This window comes from Kalmanozyma brasiliensis (assembly GCF_000497045.1).
Source record: "Kalmanozyma brasiliensis GHG001 unplaced genomic scaffold PSEUBRA_SCAF3, whole genome shotgun sequence".
NCBI classification, from domain to species: domain Eukaryota; kingdom Fungi; phylum Basidiomycota; class Ustilaginomycetes; order Ustilaginales; genus Kalmanozyma; species Kalmanozyma brasiliensis.
Genome location: NW_015961970.1, coordinates 571,408 through 589,317, shown reverse-complemented (window position 1 = coordinate 589,317; position 17,910 = coordinate 571,408). Strand labels below are relative to the sequence as shown.

The 17,910-nt window shown below is 58.4% G+C and overlaps 4 protein-coding genes and 1 non-coding gene across 5 annotated transcripts; 4 read left to right on the top strand and 1 right to left on the bottom strand.

Moving 5' to 3' along the window:
- Nucleotides 1–428: 428 nt before the first annotated feature.
- On the top strand, nucleotides 429–7,265 carry PSEUBRA_004104 (Dedicator of cytokinesis C-terminal; the record flags this gene model as incomplete). The annotated part of the gene is made up of 1 exon (XM_016437658.1): nucleotides 429–7,265. One exon carries the CDS (start codon nucleotides 429–431, stop codon nucleotides 7,263–7,265), a length of 6,837 nt encoding a protein of 2,278 aa, XP_016291212.1.
- A 2,963-nt stretch (nucleotides 7,266–10,228) lies between these two features.
- PSEUBRA_004103 (uncharacterized protein) lies at nucleotides 10,229–12,640 on the top strand (the record flags this gene model as incomplete). Its single annotated transcript, XM_059465220.1, has 1 exon — nucleotides 10,229–12,640. The coding sequence occupies one exon, from the start codon at nucleotides 10,229–10,231 to the stop codon at nucleotides 12,638–12,640; it is 2,412 nt and encodes an 803-aa protein (XP_059321487.1).
- Nucleotides 12,641–13,036: 396 nt separating this feature from the next.
- PSEUBRA_006510 lies at nucleotides 13,037–13,141 on the bottom strand. Its single transcript has 2 exons — nucleotides 13,105–13,141; nucleotides 13,037–13,072 (listed from the first exon to the last, which is right to left on the bottom strand). It is a non-coding gene; the product is annotated as a tRNA-Lys (tRNA).
- Nucleotides 13,142–13,884: 743 nt separating this feature from the next.
- On the top strand, nucleotides 13,885–14,913 carry PSEUBRA_004102 (Protein kinase domain protein; the record flags this gene model as incomplete). Its single annotated transcript, XM_016437666.1, has 1 exon — nucleotides 13,885–14,913. The coding sequence occupies one exon, from the start codon at nucleotides 13,885–13,887 to the stop codon at nucleotides 14,911–14,913; it is 1,029 nt and encodes a 342-aa protein (XP_016291211.1).
- Nucleotides 14,914–15,653: 740 nt separating this feature from the next.
- PSEUBRA_004101 (Protein of unknown function DUF2456) lies at nucleotides 15,654–17,036 on the top strand (the record flags this gene model as incomplete). The annotated part of the gene is made up of 1 exon (XM_059465219.1): nucleotides 15,654–17,036. One exon carries the CDS (start codon nucleotides 15,654–15,656, stop codon nucleotides 17,034–17,036), a length of 1,383 nt encoding a protein of 460 aa, XP_059321486.1.
- Between the last annotated feature and the right edge of the window lie 874 nt (nucleotides 17,037–17,910).

Genomic DNA, 17,910 nt, shown 5'->3' with positions numbered 1-17,910 from the left:
GCTGCAGAGAAATTTGGCCAACCGCAGCGTGAGAGGGTCTCAGGCATGAGCCACGAGCCACGAGCCACGAGCCACGAGCGCGTGTGCTGCTGATTTCCGGAAGAAGGGTCGCTTCAGTCAACCACGGCCACGCACAGGCACTCAACCTTTTCAGCTGTCACTCTTTGCTTTGACTCGCATCGCCCCCTATCCGATCACCATCCTATCTTCGGACTCGCTCCGATCACGCTCGCTCTATCTTCACGCATCACATCAACAGTCAGCGACGCTGTCAAGCCGGGCTTTCCGTGGCCAAGCCTTGACGCTGACAAACAATCCTAGCCTTCAGTCGGGAGCTACATCGGATCCACATTTTAGCACACAGTCACGGCAGCGAATTCAACTCTGATCGCTTTCGGCCTCGGCATCGCACTCATTCACCCGCCACCATGGCCAGCGCCTCTTCATACCGTAGATGGGAACCACTCCCCAAGATCCTCTATGGCCTAGCCACCCATCCCTTCTCGCCAGAGACCGATCCGCTCGAATCGTCCGCCGCCTTTCCCGAACTGCAATCAGCGGATGCCATCCAGAACCTCAAAGACAACCTCATCGCCCTCGAGCTCGGAGATGAAGTCTACGTCTTCGAGCAGCTCGGCCACGACAATGTCGGCTGGTATCGAGGTTATGTCGTGTCCACCAATCGCATGCCCACCACAGCCGCGAGTGCCAGCAGTCTAAGCGATTACAGCACCTTTCATGCCGTCGGCCAGCAGACGAGTGCTTCCGCCTCCGAGGAGCCGCAGGTCTATGTTGGCGTCTTTCCGCCTACACACGTCCACATCCGCGAGCAGCTTGACGATGCAGAGATGCGACTCGCGTCTGTGTACCAACACGCAAAGGAGCTTGGTGTCGTCGGTGCGACAGGCCCACTGCCACGTCAGAATTCCCAAATGGGAACGTTGGCCGAGGTGGATGAAACAGCAGCCTCGTCGTCCAGCCCAAATCCACAGTCATCAACTCAATTTGCTTCCAACGACGATGCGATTCAAGAGGTCGGCGTCAACGGTCACCTGGTGGAACGTCCACCTCCGCCATTGCCAAGCCTTCAATTCGGCGATGCCACCCGATCAGGCGCAAATGAACCGCTGGTCGACGAAATTGCATGCGCACTGCGAGAGTGGTCGGCGCTCCTCTACAGCTACCTCGGTCAGCGTGACTACGGTCTCCTCAATACCGTCAAGGAACAGATCGAAGCGCTCTACACTGCGCGTAAACAGCTTCTCGCTCAAACTCTGTCCGCCGAGGAAGTCACCAAGCTCAGGAGGGAGTGTGTAGCTAGGCTCGTCAAGGCCAACGTTGCGCAAGGACTGGATGTCATCGTACGTCACCCAGGCCGCGGTGGTCTGGTCGACTTTGACCTCACTAGCAAGAGCGCAGATCCAGACAGCTGGGTCAGCGGCATTCGTCTATCTGCACTCCAGGCCGCACTCGCCTATGTGGATCAGCAGGAGGACAACTCATCGACTGCGGCCCCTGGCGGCATGGATCTGTCCGCTTCCAACGCGTTCGGCATCACGTCACCGACGACCAACAGTGCCGGCGTACTCGCAGGCATCTCCAACGATCCTTCGCAACACCCAGGCACTACCTCCAGAAAGGGCTCGCTCGCGACCACCGCCCTCACCGCCAATGCTCGCGCTAGCAACACCAACGAACCCGGGTCCTTACTCGCCGCCGCCGCCGCTGCCCAGTACTTCCACGTCTTCATCGAACTCCGCGCATTCGTTGCGACGCCATGCACCGCTGGAGAGGTCGCCGAGCTGTACTTCTCCCTCTACAACCGTGCAGAATCCCGCTTCCTCACCGAAGAGTTCTGCGTGCTCCTCAATCACCGCGGAGTGCCGGCAACAGACTCGGTCGGCCAACTCAACAAGATGCGGGCGCTGTTTACCGAGCTCAGTGCCAGCGACATGAACGACCTCAACGTAGTATGTCGCATCGTGCGGAAAGGTGGCATGCGCGTAGGAGACCTCCGAGCCAACCCACTGGGAGCGGCGGGTCAGGACCAGCTCTCGGATCGCACCGATACCTTCACCGATCCTTCGCTGGCCAACACGCTCTCCTTCCGAACCAAGCGCATGACGGGCGACCGATCCTTCCGCAGACCCTTCGGATGCGCTGTGCTCGAGCTCGGCCAACACCATCAGTTCCAGACCGATATCGCTTCTTCTTCCACCATGAAGGAACACGTCATGCCGATCTTTGTCCCCGTCCACGAGGCCGCATTCAGCACGCTTCACCAGGACATCATCGCCTCCAGGACGCGCGAATTCGAGAAATCTCCACGCGCCGATATGTTGGTCGTCAACGTCAAGGTCTTCCATGGCCAGACGTCAGCCGTCATTCGCGAGAACCCCTCGCTGCTCCAAGATACCCCACCTACGGCTCGTCTCGGTTTCCCAGACGTGGTCTTTCCAGGTGATACTCGAAATGAAGCCTACATCAAGCTGTGGAGCGGCGAGTTCTATCCCTCAGGAAACAAGATGGCGGGCAACTCGCTAAGAAACATCCAGGTCTCCGCCGAGGTGCGAACAAGAGACGGCCGAGTCGTTGAAGACGTTATCTCTCGCGGTGCAGGCGAGTCCACCTTGACACAGTTTGACAGTCTCGTCTTCTACCACCAGAACGCGCCAACTTGGGGCGAGCTGATCAAATTGCAGCTGCCCCACGATATCATGGAAGACTGTCATCTTTTCTTCTCGTTCCGTCACCGCAGCTCAAAAGAGGAGCGCGGCGCCGTCGCCCCCAGCAACGGCGCCCATGGCACTCAGGCCACGCAGTCAAGCTCGTCGGTGCCTGTATCGCGACCCTTCGCTTACGGATATCTTCCCTTGTTCGAGTCGAATCGAGCCTTCATCCCGGACGGCAGTCACACGCTCTTCCTTTGGCGAACCAACAGGCCCGCGAATCAGATCGGTCCGGACCTCTACTTCAATCTGCCCCCTGTCACATCCTCCGGTCGCAGCCTGAACGACATCGTGCCAGCCAGTCTCGCCTCGTCGGTACAGCCTCTTCGCGACATTCTCACCTTGCGCACATTCCTCGTCTCCACCAAGTACTCTCAGAATGACGTTCTGCTCAAGCTGCTCAGCTGGGAGAGGTTGCTGGTCGAGGACTTCGAAGAGCTTCGAAGCGTGCTCAACCAATTCACCTTCGTCGGAGAGGTCGAGATCGTCAAGTTCCTGCGCGACATCTTCGACTCGCTCTTCGGCGTGGTCACCAGCAGTCGCAACAGTCGTGGCGAGTTGGACGACCTCGTCTTCAACAGCCTCGTCACCGTGCTTGGCATCGTGCAAGATCGCCGCTTCAACAACTTCCGCGCCACGTTGGACGTGTACATCGAGCAGCACTTCAAGTCCACAACGGCGCACGACAAGCTGATCGCTTCCATGTCCAAGCTGATGGCCGATCCAGCCCGGCCCGACACGTCCAAAGATCTTCGTGCTGCGATCAAGGTGTGGCCCTACCTGTTCAAGTTTGTCATTCAGAGCCGCGAGAATCAGCGAGGCGACCGCGACGTTGGCGGTGGTGCCGTCCTGGACCATCTCGAAGCCAGCTTCAAGCGCGAGCTGGAAGGACTCCTCCGCAGCATCAATCAGCTGATGAGCACGACCAAGCCTTCATCGATCATCGGCACGCAGACCTTGGCGCTGCAACACTTTGCTGGCATCTTGCCTGATCTAGCGCGCGTCTTTACGACCGACGAGCTGGTCCGCACCGCCACTGCCTTTGCTGACAGCGTCTTCATCGCCAAGGGCAAGATGGTGATCTGGAAGCTGCTTCACATCCTGCAGCTCACCCAAGGTCCGCTCTTCGAGGAGCCCGCATCGCGTTCACAAATGATCCCGAGCATCGTCCGCTGGATTGGCCCGCATCTCGGTGCATACGACGAAGCTGCTCATGCGCCAGGCAACGCCCTCGAGAGCGCTCGTGATGCAGCGAGAGTGTCGTGGTTGGAGTCTGCACGACTCGCCGTCACCATTCTTGCTGTCATCTTGGACCGTCTTCAAGTGAGTCTCGCTGCGGACCATCAAGAGGCGCCCAATGGAAAGCCAGGAAGCCGGGGAAATGCCCCAGAAGAGCAGGACGACGTCGACTACCTGCTCAGCATGATGCCAAAGCTCCTCGAGACGTACCGCGAGCTTTCGAGCAGAGCCACCATTAGGACGCTCGAGCGACATCGCGCTCCGTCTACCACGCCGTCTCCCGTTCCAGTCATCTTCCCTTCGAGCTACCCCTTCCCGCTGGTCGCCAGGCGACCGCAAGGCACCGGATCGGTGGTCGAAGCAGCTTCATCCCGCCGGAATCGCCGACAGGAACGCTCAGAATTCCTCAACTGCGGTCTGGTCGAGATCAGTGCCGTCTTGATGGTGCTCATTGTGCTCAGCCCGAGGAAACATCTGTCGAGCTTCCTCGACGAGGAGCGCGATCTCGGTGGTGACGAGAAGACGTCCAAGATCCTCTTCCACTTCTTCGAGGTCGCCACTTCGATCCTTTCGTACGATGCTTACCCAAGCACCTGGCTCAACCTGAACATCTTCAGCCATCAGATGGTGCTCAAGATGGCCGATCCGATCGCGTCCATGATGGTGCGCTACTACATCCCCACTGCCGAGCAGAGCGACAAGTTCGACACGGTCCTCTGGCGGTCGTGCCTCACGATGATCTTGACCTTATTGTCAAGCGACCAGCTCGTGATCGAGCAGTTCAAGCCGCAGAGGCGAAGAGCGGTGTGGCGGCTGGCCGGCGACATTCGAGGCGAAGGCGCCCAGATCTTTGCCAAGCTGTGGACGTCGATCGGATGGCCAGAGAAGGCCGGAGACGACTCGGTCGATGAGCAGACGAGCCAGTCGGACGAGCGAATGAACACAGGCGGCTTCCAGGTCCAATTCGTTCCTTCGCTGGTGGAGCCGGTGCTCGAGCTGTGTCTGTCGCACCATGACGAGCTCCGGACGTGCGCCGTACGCGTGCTTGCCACCATGATCACATCAGAATGGCACCTCAACGGCGACTTTAGCGTCATCGAGGCCGAGATCATCGACAAGCTCGACATCCTCTTCTTGACGCAGACCAAGGGCGACGAGATTTCGCGGGCCTTCTTCATCGGTCAGCTGCGGGCACTTTTCGACAGTCCGAGCGTTGACGCTGCTTTGCGAGAGCAGGTGAACGCCTGCTTGATCTCGGTGAACCGCTTCCTCGATCTGCTGCTGAGCGTTCGAAGCTTGCCTCTGGAGGAAGGCTACGAGGACGAACGCATTGCGGGCACGCTCAAGCTGCTCGGCTTCCTGCGACAGTCCAACAGGGTGACTGCGTTTTCTACGCACGTGCTGCGCCTCGTCAACCTGCACCTCGAGAACCACAACTACATCGAGGCCGCACTCACGCTCAAGCTGCACGCCGATCTGCACTCGTGGGACATGGACAGCTTTGTCGAGCCGATCCTGGAGCTCGACTTGCCGCGCCAGTCCCATTTCGCGCGCAAGGAGACCCTCTACATGCTGATCCTCGACTTCCTCAGCAAAGGTCAGGCGTGGGAGATCTCGGTGGACGTCTGCCGCGAGCTGGTGCAGCAGTACGAGTATCGCTCGGTCAACTTCGCGCGGCTGGCCGAAGTGCTGCAGCATCAGGCCAAGCTGTACCAGAAGATCGCGACCGAAGAACGCTCCTTCCCCGCTTACTTCCGTGTCGCCTACTACGGTCAAGAGTGGCCGCCATCGCTGCAGAACAAGATGTTCGTCTACCGTGGTCACGATCGCGAGAAGTTCGCGGCCTTCTGCGACCGCCTGCACGCCAAGCATCCCAAGGCGACGCTGATCAAGAGCGCTGCGGTGCCCGACGAAGCGGTGCGCTCGTCCGAAGGCCAATTCGTCCAAGTCACGGCTGTCCAGCCAGAGCCCGATCGTACCAAAGACATCTTTACCAACCCAGAGGTGCCGCCGACGGTGCGTGCGTATCACGAGAACAACGGAACCGACCTGTTCTCCTTTACGAGACCGCTCACCAGGGCTGGCGCGGCGTCCTCGGAGCAGTGGACCGAAAAGACATATCTGCGCTGCGAAGATGCTTTCCCGACGGTGCTGCGACGAAGCGAGGTGGCCGAGGTGTACGTTGCCGAGATCAGTCCATTGGAGAAGGCGCTGGAAGACGTCAGGGCAAAGACGGGGGAGCTCGAGACCTTGGAGAAGAAGTACACGTCGATGAGCAAGGCGTCGACGGGCAAGGTTAACACGAACCGGCTGTCGATGGCGCTCAACGGGGCTGTCGATGCTCCAGCGGATGGCGGCGTGCCCATGTACAAGCGCACCTTCTTTGCGTCAGACTACCTGGCGACGCACGAGGATCAGCAGGAAGTCGTCGAGGAGCTGCGACAGGCCATTGATGTGCAAGCGACGGTGCTATTCCGCTGCATCCGCTTGCATGCTCAGCTGTGCCCGCCGGAGATGAAGCCTTTCCATGACACGCTGGAACGCTTCTTCGTGCAAAACTTCAGCGAAGAGATTCAACGTTTGGATCTGGACGTGCGTAAGCTCGGTGAAGCAACGTCTGACTCGGTTGACCTTACAAACGGCATCGGCGAGGACGACGCTAGCAGGTCGCCGGAACGTACCATGACACGAGGTTTCACCACGGGCATGGGCGCGATGGGTCGAGCCGCGGTTGGCAATGGCTTCTCGGCAGCCGATGAAGGTCGTCAGGATCTTCAAACAACTGCGCAGCCTGGCTATGGCCGACGCGGCGATACATCGCAATCGCCATTGCAACGTCACATTGCCTTCTTGACAAAGCAGTCCGAGCCTCTGGCTTCCCGCGAAGCACCGGCAGCGACAGCACCGGCAGTGGCAGTGACAGCGCCGGCGCCAACGGCAGCAGCGCCCGTCGCCAGTAGCGCTCTGACAACAACTGACTCGACCAGCTCCGCCACACCAGGCGCGACCGCCATGTCCATGGAACGATCCAAATCCGCCCGAGGCAGCAAAACGCTAGCCCCAATCACCGAGGACACGCAAGGCGGAGTGGCCGACATGCCCGCTGCAGCGCCCACGATCTACAACGACTGGCGCACAGGCAACAGCTCCACCGCCGATAGCGCGCTCAAGCAGTCGACGATCCAACGAAACGACTCGGCCGCCGATCTGAGCTCGATCAAAGGCAGCACGGCGCCGAGCAAGCAGCCGACGAGGTTCAGCAAGCTCATCGGGAGGAGGAAGGGGTCCGGATCGTAGACCTAGAATCTCATTTTGTGTTTTTATAGGATCGGTGATTGCGCGCAATTCCGTCGGCTCTGCGAAGCGTGGTGAGCATGAGGTTTGATCGCGTGCAAAGCGAGCTTTTCCCGCGCCACAGGGGGGAAAGGGAGCATGAAAGTTGGTCCCCCAACTTGGCGATTGTTCTTGGCTTGACCATGATGGCGCTGGTGAGCTCACACGACCCAGCCCTGTGGATTCATTCATGCGGCACCGACATGTTGCGAAGTCTGATTGAGAGGACGGCTCCGCACTTGGACCTCGCGTAGGCGCGGCAGACGATCCGAGCTGGACTAGTCTTAGCTCCTCGCTACGAGCTCTGGATGAAAAGTAACCCCGCAAACTTGGCATGACTTCTTTTGACCCTTGATCAGAGTGAAGATAGCGTGGTTCGGGCCGACATGGCGATGCAGAGGCAGCTAGGAGCGTGCTTCTGATCTCCGCTGACTTCGATGGAGACGAGCACTGATGCCGGGTGATTGCTTCTTCGAAGTCTCTTTCGCTTCAACTGCTACCCCGCCTTTTCGTCCCAGGTTCCATGTCATGGGTAGCTCGGCTGGCATCGTTCTAGAGCCCGAAGAACGATATCAGATACGAGCCCAAGGGCAAGCGGGCAAGCTGAGATCGAATGCAAGAAGCTGCACAGGATCGGTGGGTTCACGCTACTGCGTCGGCTCGAGCGTGTCTTAAGAAGAAAAGGGTTTAGAGTTTTGGAATGGTTGGACCCTGCGACTGTCAAAAGAGTTGTTTCTTGTCTCTCTCTCTTTTGCCAAACCTTAAAGAAGAAATCTGACGCTCGACGCAGGCGCGACCGCTTTTTAAAGTGCGACGACAGCTGATGGGAACGACTCGATCTGTCCAAGGTCTTGCGGGAGGCGCGCCGGTGAGAAGCGCGGTCTTCTCCGGACCAGCTCCCTCTTTGTCGACACTCCACGCGGTCCGTCTGGATGTTTGTTGTGTGCTCGCAGGTGCGTCTGGCTCATTTGCCGTGGCATCATGCAGGCACATGCAAGAGCTCGCAGCGCGAGGCTGCAGAGTGGATCATGAACAGATGGGTTTGCTGCTGCATTGCGACGACGACGTGCGTGGCTCTTGCAGATATGAACTGCAAATGGTGCAGACCAAGTCGAAGTCGAAGCAGAAACGTGGATTCTGTGCATGCCGCTTTGCCTTGACCGGTCGCTTGCGGGCTTCGCCAAGAAGCGGGAAGCGCTCGAGTGACCCGGCAAATCCCCATCTCAAGCTTGCCTCCATCTCAAGAGGCCGGCTTGAACGATGGCAGGCGTGATCGTGCCTTCTCTCGGTTCCAGCGATGCATCAGCCAGGACCATGAAGCTCCGACACGAACATCGCACGGAAGAACGATTGCGAAGAATGAAAGGCATGATGGCTGGGTCGCATGGTCGTTCTTCCCTCTTCGCATTTTGAAACTCGACGAGAAGAAAAGCCGCCAACGCAGGTGCGGATCGCGAAAAACTGGCGCACCCTCAGCCTGCATCGACGGCTCGATTGCAAGCGAGCACGACTTTGAGGGTCCAACTCTGGCATGGTCGGTGGCCGTCGGTGACGAACCGTCCGCTTCCCGCTCCGTTCTAGAGCACCATCTTGACTGCAGTGACAGCGTCGATTGACCTTATTACTACGCGCCGTCCGCTTGTGTGCTTCCTTGGCTGCTTCTGTCGGTCCCTCACGCCTGGAAACCCGTCGCTTTCCCACGCTCAAGGTTCAACAGGAGTCGCTCGTTATTCTTCCTCGAACAAACGATTCCCTTCTTGAGGCCTGCTTGCTTCGACGCCGGCACCCTCGTTGATCGGAACACAGCCCGAAGCGCGCCACATCGAGGAGTCATGGTACCGAAGTGGCTGCCTTGCTCAGCGGACCCCGACCGCCAAGAAGGCAAGCTTTGTCAATGCAAGCCTCTTGTGTGATTCTTCACATGCGTACTTTCCAAGTTCAGCTCCTCATTCTGGCGCTTCTGTCGAGATTCGATTGCCCAAATTGGTTTCCCATGCCAAAGTCAGACGACTCCGACTCCATCGGAACCTGTTCGTCACAGAGCAGCCTCTGATGTGTCACACACACTCTTTCTTGCTCACATATCTTGGAGAGCGTCTGCATGCCACTCGCATCGATCAGATCGCTCCTTAGACAAGGCGTTGAGCAAGCACAGCTTGAGACATGAAGCCAAGACGGGAGCGGAATCGGCGTGTGGTTGCTATGCATTCCGTGCGTAGATTTGAACGTTAAGCGACCTGCATTCGCGAGCTGATTAGCGTGGTCAGAGCGCGTGCATTCGACGACGCTTTGCTGCTCGGTTGCTCGTCTGATCAACGCAATTCCTTCTTGACCTGCATGCGAAGTTAAGCCGACGCCTTTGCCTGCCGCTTTGCTCCTTCGGCTCGCTCTCGTCCTTGTCGGTATCCCCCGTTTGGACTCCTACGCTATGACTCTCGTTGCCTACGCCTGCTTGGCATCTCAGGCTGCACGAACGGCGACCGCTTAGAAGGTCGATCCGATCTGCCGCTGCGTGCTATCGTATTGCTGCGTCCCTTCGCTCTCGGCTAGGTTTCCGCACTTGCTTCTGCCTTCCTGAGCTCCTTTCTCCTCCGCAGACTTCAACCAGCTTTCGTCTCTGCCGCTCTCTCACACTTCTACAGCATAGCTTTCCTCTCCGCACCATCATCCTCACATCGGCCAGGTCGCAGTCGAGTCGCCCTCTTCCTGGCTCTCTTACCGCCATCATCGGCTCATTCTCTCTGCGACAACCGTACATCAGCTGCTTGCTTGTGCTGTGCTCACCATCCTCATCCCGCAACCACCTCTCAGTCAGCCCGGCCCGACCATGTCCATGCATATCATTTGCTCATAAAGAGTCGATCGAGCTCTCAAAGCCTTCGACCGATCTCTGCCAAGGCGCTGCGGCGTATACAAGTTGCCGCAGCATGGCTCGTCCTCGCCACGACAAGCCGCACGGCGGATCCAAGGATGGCAGCGCCGACGAAAGCGATAGTCCAGTCGATCCCACCATCTCCATTCAGACCAGACGCACCCGCAAACGTCCCGCACATCCCGCTCGCGACGGCTCCGCAGAGCACCCTGACCCGCAGACTGCAGCCCGCTCGCAGTCGCAAGCCGAGCACGGTCCGGCAGTCTCATTTGGGCCTGACGCTGCACAGCGCCATGTTCCAACCCACCATCACCGCAATGAAGAGCGACGAACCCTCCGAGATACGACCCAGCACAATCCCTCAACGAACCTGTCAACCTTCGAGAGCCCCAATCAAGCGCGCGATCGAATGGCCTTGATGCGCTCCAACTCGTCCAACAGCGGCGCGACGGCTCGCTCTGCAGTTCCGCTCCGCTCCTTACGCAGCACCCGGACCTATCTCGATCATGGTCTTCCGTCGAGCGATCCCGCTCAAAGCAATGGCTGGAGAACGTCGACTCCAATGGCGAGGAGTCTCTCAAGCCAGTCCTTCTCGTCCCGCTACCTCGACGATTCCGCATCACAGACTACGACGAACAGTGCCGATACCCGGATGAGGCACACTTCATCACAAGGAGGAGTCAATGACCCCCTCGGCGCCGTTCCGGGACCACTGTCAATACGCACGCTCAATCTTCAGCCTCAGCCATCCTCTGCATACGACATGACCGCTCCCATGGCTCGAACCAACAGCAACATGTCGCCGCCTCGGCCTACACGCTCATTACCACGACGCAGAGCTTCTGCTCGCACACAGAATCGACCCTTGTATTCCAGCAACAACGGCGCCTCATCCCCGTCACATGCACGATCACGCTCTTCGTCCAACTCCAACATCCTCGCTCCGAGCAACTCTACCGCCAACATCCTGGCATCTGGTCAGCACAACCGTCAGAACTCGCTGACGGGCTGCCTGCCTCTGGGTGGAGGATTTGACCCTACGTACAATCCACCCTCGGGTATGTCGACCCCGAGAACGCCCCTGGCCGAAATCCCGCTGTGGTTGGCAGATATGCGCAGTTCGAGCCGCAGGAGCAGCGCAAGCTCGTCCATCTTTCTCGATCGGGAAGACCTCCTCAACGCGGCCAGGTCAGCACCGTCGCGTCACGCTCGGACTGCATCATCGTCTTCCTCCGGAGGACCTACCAGCCCAATCATGACTCGCAACGGCTCTACTTCTCCCAACGTGCCCTTCCGTCGCTCGTTGCGCGGGGCAAGACCACGCCAATCAGACGAGAACGCTCGCATCAGTCCATCACCCTCCTACTTTGGCGAATACGACGCGCTGCCTTCGCCTTCTGCTGCGTCGTTTCAGGGCCAGTGGACCCCTCTCGATGAATCCATGGATCCCACTACGAGTCTCTCATCGAGCATGAACTACCTCGGTACAACGTCTCCATCTACGCCTTTTGGGCCTCTGCAGCCCACTGCCAGTCCAGCCATGTCGACCCGGAGCCGAACACTGAACCGTGCAGGCTCGGTTCGCACTCGAAGGCTCACCAATCCACTCAACACGCCGGTATCGGTCGACTCGCTCGGCTTGCCCTACGAGGCGATGCGAGTGCAACCTCAAGAGCCTCAGTCCGCGTTCCATCAGGCACGATCGACCGCGCAGGAGAGGCGGACACGCAACAACGACGAACAGAGGTCCGGTACCCTGCTCGAACGCCGCGCTGCTACGGCTGCGGCCGCTGCTGGCGTTGCTCAAGCCGCGTCCCACTCATCTGGCCGTACCTCCAGTCGTCCCAGCTCCCGAACATCATCTCCTGCGCGCGGCACGAGGGCCTCTCGACGAAGAAGCACCGCAGTCGAGGCACCAGCAAGCTCGGCGCTCGAGAACAGCGCGCTTGGACCTCGACCGGGATCTCTCGCCCCACTTCAGATTCCTGGCGGCCGTCTTGCGCGCGGGAGCGGGTTGGCGATGCCTGGCGTGCCGACGTTCACCTCTGTCAACCCTCAGCCAGGCGCTGAAGGACTCATTGCCCCTGCCGCAGTCTACGGTCCCCACCCGGCATCACAAGAGCCCATCTCGCCATCCGCCTTCTCAGAGATGACCACTCTGACTCAAGGGTCCAGCGCATCAGAAAGCATGAACAGCACCGGCGGCATGCCTGCGACGCCCTCTTCCTCCTTGTCGCAAGACCCTTTCGTACAGACGGCCATGCGCTTCGATACTGGAGTTTCCCAGCCGATCCGTCGAACGCGCGCCACTGGGAACGAAGACACGGACGCCGACGGAGACATCACACTCGACGCCGCCGACGAGAGCCTGTCCAACCGGGTGCTCCGGCAGACGCTACGCAAGCCTCAAGCGCCGCGAGACGAGATTGAAGAGGCGCTCGGAATACAACTTCGTCCTCGTCCATAAGAACGGCCTCACCAAGGACTTGACCTGATCAGTTGCCCCTCCAACCATTTTGCAGACATCACCGTCTCAATCAGTCTCGCGACCCCCCTCATTCCCCCATCAAAAAGCATGCATGATCGCATCGCACGCACACTCACACTGCATCTCGCAAACACCTGTATTTGTACTTTGGTTCTCTTGTCATCTTTCGTTTGGAGCTGCAAATCGTTGACTTGTCGTCCGCAAAGCGTTCGTGCTCTGTTGTCTGCTGAGCGGTGAAGTAGACCCCTTGTCACCATGCCTCTCCGGTTCAATGTTCTACACCGAAGCTCCGGCCGGAAGCGCCGGTTCGAGAGCGGAGTCGACCTGGAACTGGAAGACCTACTTGAGGCCCAAAAGAAACGCCAAAAAAAAGGTCTCCCAACGTGGGGCTCGAACCCACGACATTCAGATGACCCGAGAATAAGTCTCGGAAACCCTTGTAATAAGAGTCTGACGCTCTACCGACTGAGCTAGCCGGGATAGATATCGTTGCGGGAGCGGTCACCTGCTGCGTATATATAGCTTTTGTGTGTTGCCCACGTTGCAACGATCACGATTTTGAAAGACAAGAAATCGAACGATGAGACGCTGCAAAGCTTTGGAGACGCGTCCAGCTTCTGCCTGTGGACAGCTGCCCACCTGAACTCATCTTGGAGGTAGCCAGCGAGTTGGCTTAAGCGCACGCCCTCTCTTGGCTGACGACCTTTTCTCGAGAAGAACAAAATCGGATCGACGCTCATCTCAAATCGAAAAAGTCATCTCATCTCTCTCTCCACCATCGCATCCATCCCTCATCCTTTCGCTTGGCGACGACGTGGCAACCCATCGTACACCACGAGCGATCACTCCCTGCATAGTATTGCGCGCATCCGACCTATTCAACGATCGGTACTTCGAGATACCCTCGTCCGACGCTGGTTCGGTCTTCACGCCGCATTTGGCGATCGGCTTCCTGGTCTCCTCCGATCCATCAGCTCATCCGCTGCCATCTCAACCGTGCCTCTGACGAAAAGGAATCTTCGTACTGCGCGAACTGTCTGCTACGAAGATCCGTGCAACTTCAAGAATCCGCATCGCGAACCTCCCGCCCAGCTCGCAGATTCGAAGCAGTGACTGCACTCGCTCTGTGGATCCCGCAAAGAAGCACCCGCCTCGGCCTTCTATCTTGATCGACGATACAAATCAGCGTTCAATCTCGTCCCAACATCACAGAACCCTCAACCATGTCAGGTGGACGTAGCTGCGCAAGGGTCTACCCTGGCGCCAACGAAAAGTTCGGACGACCTTGGTGGGACTATGACAACCTCGCAGTGCAGTGGGGAACACAGGACAACTACGAGATCCTGCGCAAAGTAGGACGCGGGAAGTACTCGGAAGTCTTTGAAGGAGTCAACATCGCCTCGGCGTCAGGTGTACCGGAGAAGTGCATCATCAAGGTGCTCAAGCCGGTCAAGAAGAAGAAGATCAAGCGAGAGATCAAGATCCTGCAAAACCTGGCGGGTGGACCCAACGTTGTTGGTCTCTTGGACGTGGTTCGCGATCCGCAATCCAAGACGCCATCGATCATCACCGAGTACATCAACAACACGGACTTCAAGGTGCTCTACCCGAAATTCACCGACTTTGACGTGCGCTTCTACATCTTCGAGCTGCTCAAGGCGTTGGACTTCTGCCATTCGCGAGGCATCATGCATCGGGATGTCAAGCCGCACAATGTGATGATCGACCACGAGAAGCGCAAGCTGCGACTGATCGATTGGGGTCTCGCCGAGTTCTACCACCCGTACACGGAATACAACGTCCGCGTCGCCTCGCGCTACTTCAAGGGCCCCGAACTCCTCGTCGACTTCCAAGAGTACGACTACTCGCTCGACATGTGGTCGCTCGGTTGCATGTTCGCCTCGATGATCTTCCGCAAAGAACCCTTCTTCCACGGCCACGACAACTACGACCAGCTCGTCAAGATCTGCAAGGTGCTCGGAACGGACGAGCTGTACGCCTACCTCGAGAAGTACGACATCGACCTCGACCCGCAGTACGACGACATTCTGGGGCGGTACCAGCGCAAACCGTGGAGTCGCTTCATTACGAGCGAGAACCAGAGGTACATCTCGAACGATGCGATCGACTTTTTGGACAAGCTGCTGAGGTACGACCACCAGGAAAGGCTGACGGCCAAGGAGGCGCAGGATCATCCGTACTTTGAGCCTGTTAAGGCGGCTGCTGCACGGGGAGAGGTCGTGGCTAGTTAGAGAAGGGGGATGTGGGATGAGCTCATAGGCGCGCGTGTTCCGGGCGGCGGAGGTGGCTGCTGCATTAGGGGTCGGAGGCAAGGTTCGTGCTCACGCACTGGCAATGATCCCTCATCGTCACTCTCGTGTGCGCCTGTGTGCGGGCGATTGTGTTCGCTGTTCTTCGGTAAATAAGCATTCTTTCTGTTCACGGTCATCTCGAGGGTCGTGCATGAAGCTGTGGAAGTCGAGCGTATCATCAAGCTTGAGTTTGTCTCCCAGGAAATTTGCGTTCATCCACACGTAGAGTCTACATTGCAACGAGTGTGAGACTAGCATTGCTAGCGGGAGGTGCAAGACGGGCGATGATCGGTCCGAAGCTCAAAAGTGAAGTGCGATAGCCGCTCTGAGCCAGGTGGGGGCGGTGAGACTCAAGCGCCTAACCAAGGTTCCAGCTTGCGCTCATTTCGCACCGACGGTCGGTAAAGATGGTTCGATTTCCGCGCTTGCTGACCCACACACGGAGCTTCGAAATTTTGACCCTGGAAAGCCGCACGCTCGCATGCCGGGCGAGGCTGATGATCTGCGTCTTACAGCTGCTGACCGGCACAACCACAGAAAATCATCATGCACGGAAATAGCGCGCCGCCCGCCAAACTCCACTTTTTCCGGCTGGTGAGGACCCTGGTGCTCTTGTTTCAAGATGTGGTTGTGTTTGAGGAGATGGCTTTGCTCTTGACCACCATCGAGCATCGTCACACATGGCGTCGTCGCAAGCAGCTCCAGAGCGGAGTAGCGCAGCTCCAGCGATGCAGTCGAGAGACAGCTCGCACGACGTGCCCTCGTATCCTAACACGAGGATCGCACAGCCTAGAGCGAGCATGGCTTTGGAGCGGACGACGGATACGACACAGTCGACGGTGGGGCGGTCTAGAGTCACGCTGGATGCGGATCCATCACGGCGAGATGATAGCAACAATGACGCACCTTCGACACCTATCCGACCGGCACGCTCGCATCGTCGATCCGAGTCTGGTCGTCCGACCGTCCCCAGCGCCGATACGACACCTTCGCATTCCAGCCCAAGCCCAAGTCCACCCACTCCTCCCAATCCATCCGACCAGAAACTATCCAAGCTCCCCATCGATCCCCTTCGCGAACCTCGCCGGTCGATCCCCAAACGGGCACACGAGCTCACCCTGCGCAACCAACATCTCCCCTTCGGCGCCCCCCTCCCGCGCTCCGGCATTGTCACCACCACACCCTCCACCCTCCGAGACTGGCTGCTCCCCGGCCCGCTCCGTTTTCCCTCATTACAGTTCCTCTACATCGTGGTCGCGCAGTCCATCATCGCAGCCTGCATCTCTGGGGGGATCAACTTTGCCGTAGCCGTCGCGCTCTACCGAGGACGCGACACGGTGGACCTCTGGACGTTCGACCGGCAGACAGTGGCAGGCGACATGGGGGTGACGGTGATCATCCAGCAAGTGGTGTCGTTCATTATCACGAGTAGCTTGGTACACCGGGACTTGGTGGTTGGGCCGATCGCACCTCTTCGCCGACCTTGGCCACCTTTGTTGCACCTTCCATCGACACCCAGTCCTGCGGGCCACTACTTCGGGTCGAGGTTACCGGCGGATGTTCAACCCGAAAAACCCTTGTACATGGGCAAAGCGGAGGGGGAAACCAGGTGGAAGCAGTATTTCTGGTTCTTCGTCCGAGCAGTATGCACGGGTAGCGAGAGAAACGACCTCCTCTCCCCCGGCATCTCGACCAATCAACGTCTCCAGCGCCTCCTATGGACCGCCGCCCAAGGATTCTTTTTATGCGTTCTCACATTTTGGTGGTATTGGCCCATAGCGATTGCCATCATCGCCCCGATCTACGGCGGCAAAGAGTTGGCCGGAACATGGGTCCCCGAGGTGATCAAGCTCATCTACGGAGGGGTGATGAGCTTGTTAACGAACCCTGTGATGGCGTTGATGGCGATGGGCGCGGAGAGTAGTGTAAGGCGATGCTACCCGGAGTTGGAGGTGTGGGAGGAATTTGGTGGACGAGAGGATGCGGAGGAGTGGAGACGCGAGATGGGACTGGAAGGGGAGGGGAAGAGCAGCAATGGCGAAGGTGGTGCAGAGCAGGCATAGTTGGTGGAGAACACACGGACACTCTCTCGATCGCAGTTTTCGCACATAGACATCAACGACTTTACGAAAGATGACACCACGACGAAGCGCGGATGTGAAGCGAGCCTTGCGTACCCGCCGAGTCGATCTGAGCTTCGGGCCAATCTGGAGGCGAGACTCGATCGTCACGGATGGAGTGCAGCTCAAGGTTATCAGAGGTTGATCTGCCTCGGAAGCGTTATGCTGAACCGTCGATTCGAGACTGGCTCATCGAGTTGGCCAGGTCGTCGTTTGACCTTCTTCGAACCTCCAAGAGCGCTCGCTGCTGTCACCGCCGAATGCAAAGAGGCTGTCCCTCTGATGCCACAACGTCGACTGCTGTCTGCGCACAGGGCGGCTTGCTTGTCGGATCCGCTCTGATCGAAACAGGAACGGCCAGGGGTTCCGAGCGTCGTTTCTGGCCAGCATCGAATCCACACATGAAGAGTCCCACTCCAAGAGGACAGCGTCGAACACCGCCAATCGAGGCGTCGCTGGACTAGGGCAGGAAGCACTCACACCAAAAACTCGCTCGGCTGGGGCCGATCCGAGCGCGAGAAGATCGTTCCGATGCTCCGAAGAGGTTGACTCAGTCATCTCTGCCCTGCATCAGGAGTAGCACTCAGCCAAAGCTTTCGTTCGGTTCGGCTGCTACCTCGTTACGAGAGGACCAGCTCATTTACCCCAAGAGGTTGACTGGATGGTCTCCACCGATTCCGGATAAACTTAGTAATGGCAGCATACTGAGTGCTGCCTTTGAACGGGGCGGAGCAGAATGCAGGTCCGAAATGACGAGACTGCATGTAAACAGGCCAAAAGGCTCGGGAGAGAACATGATTTGGTGCGACCCGGGGGG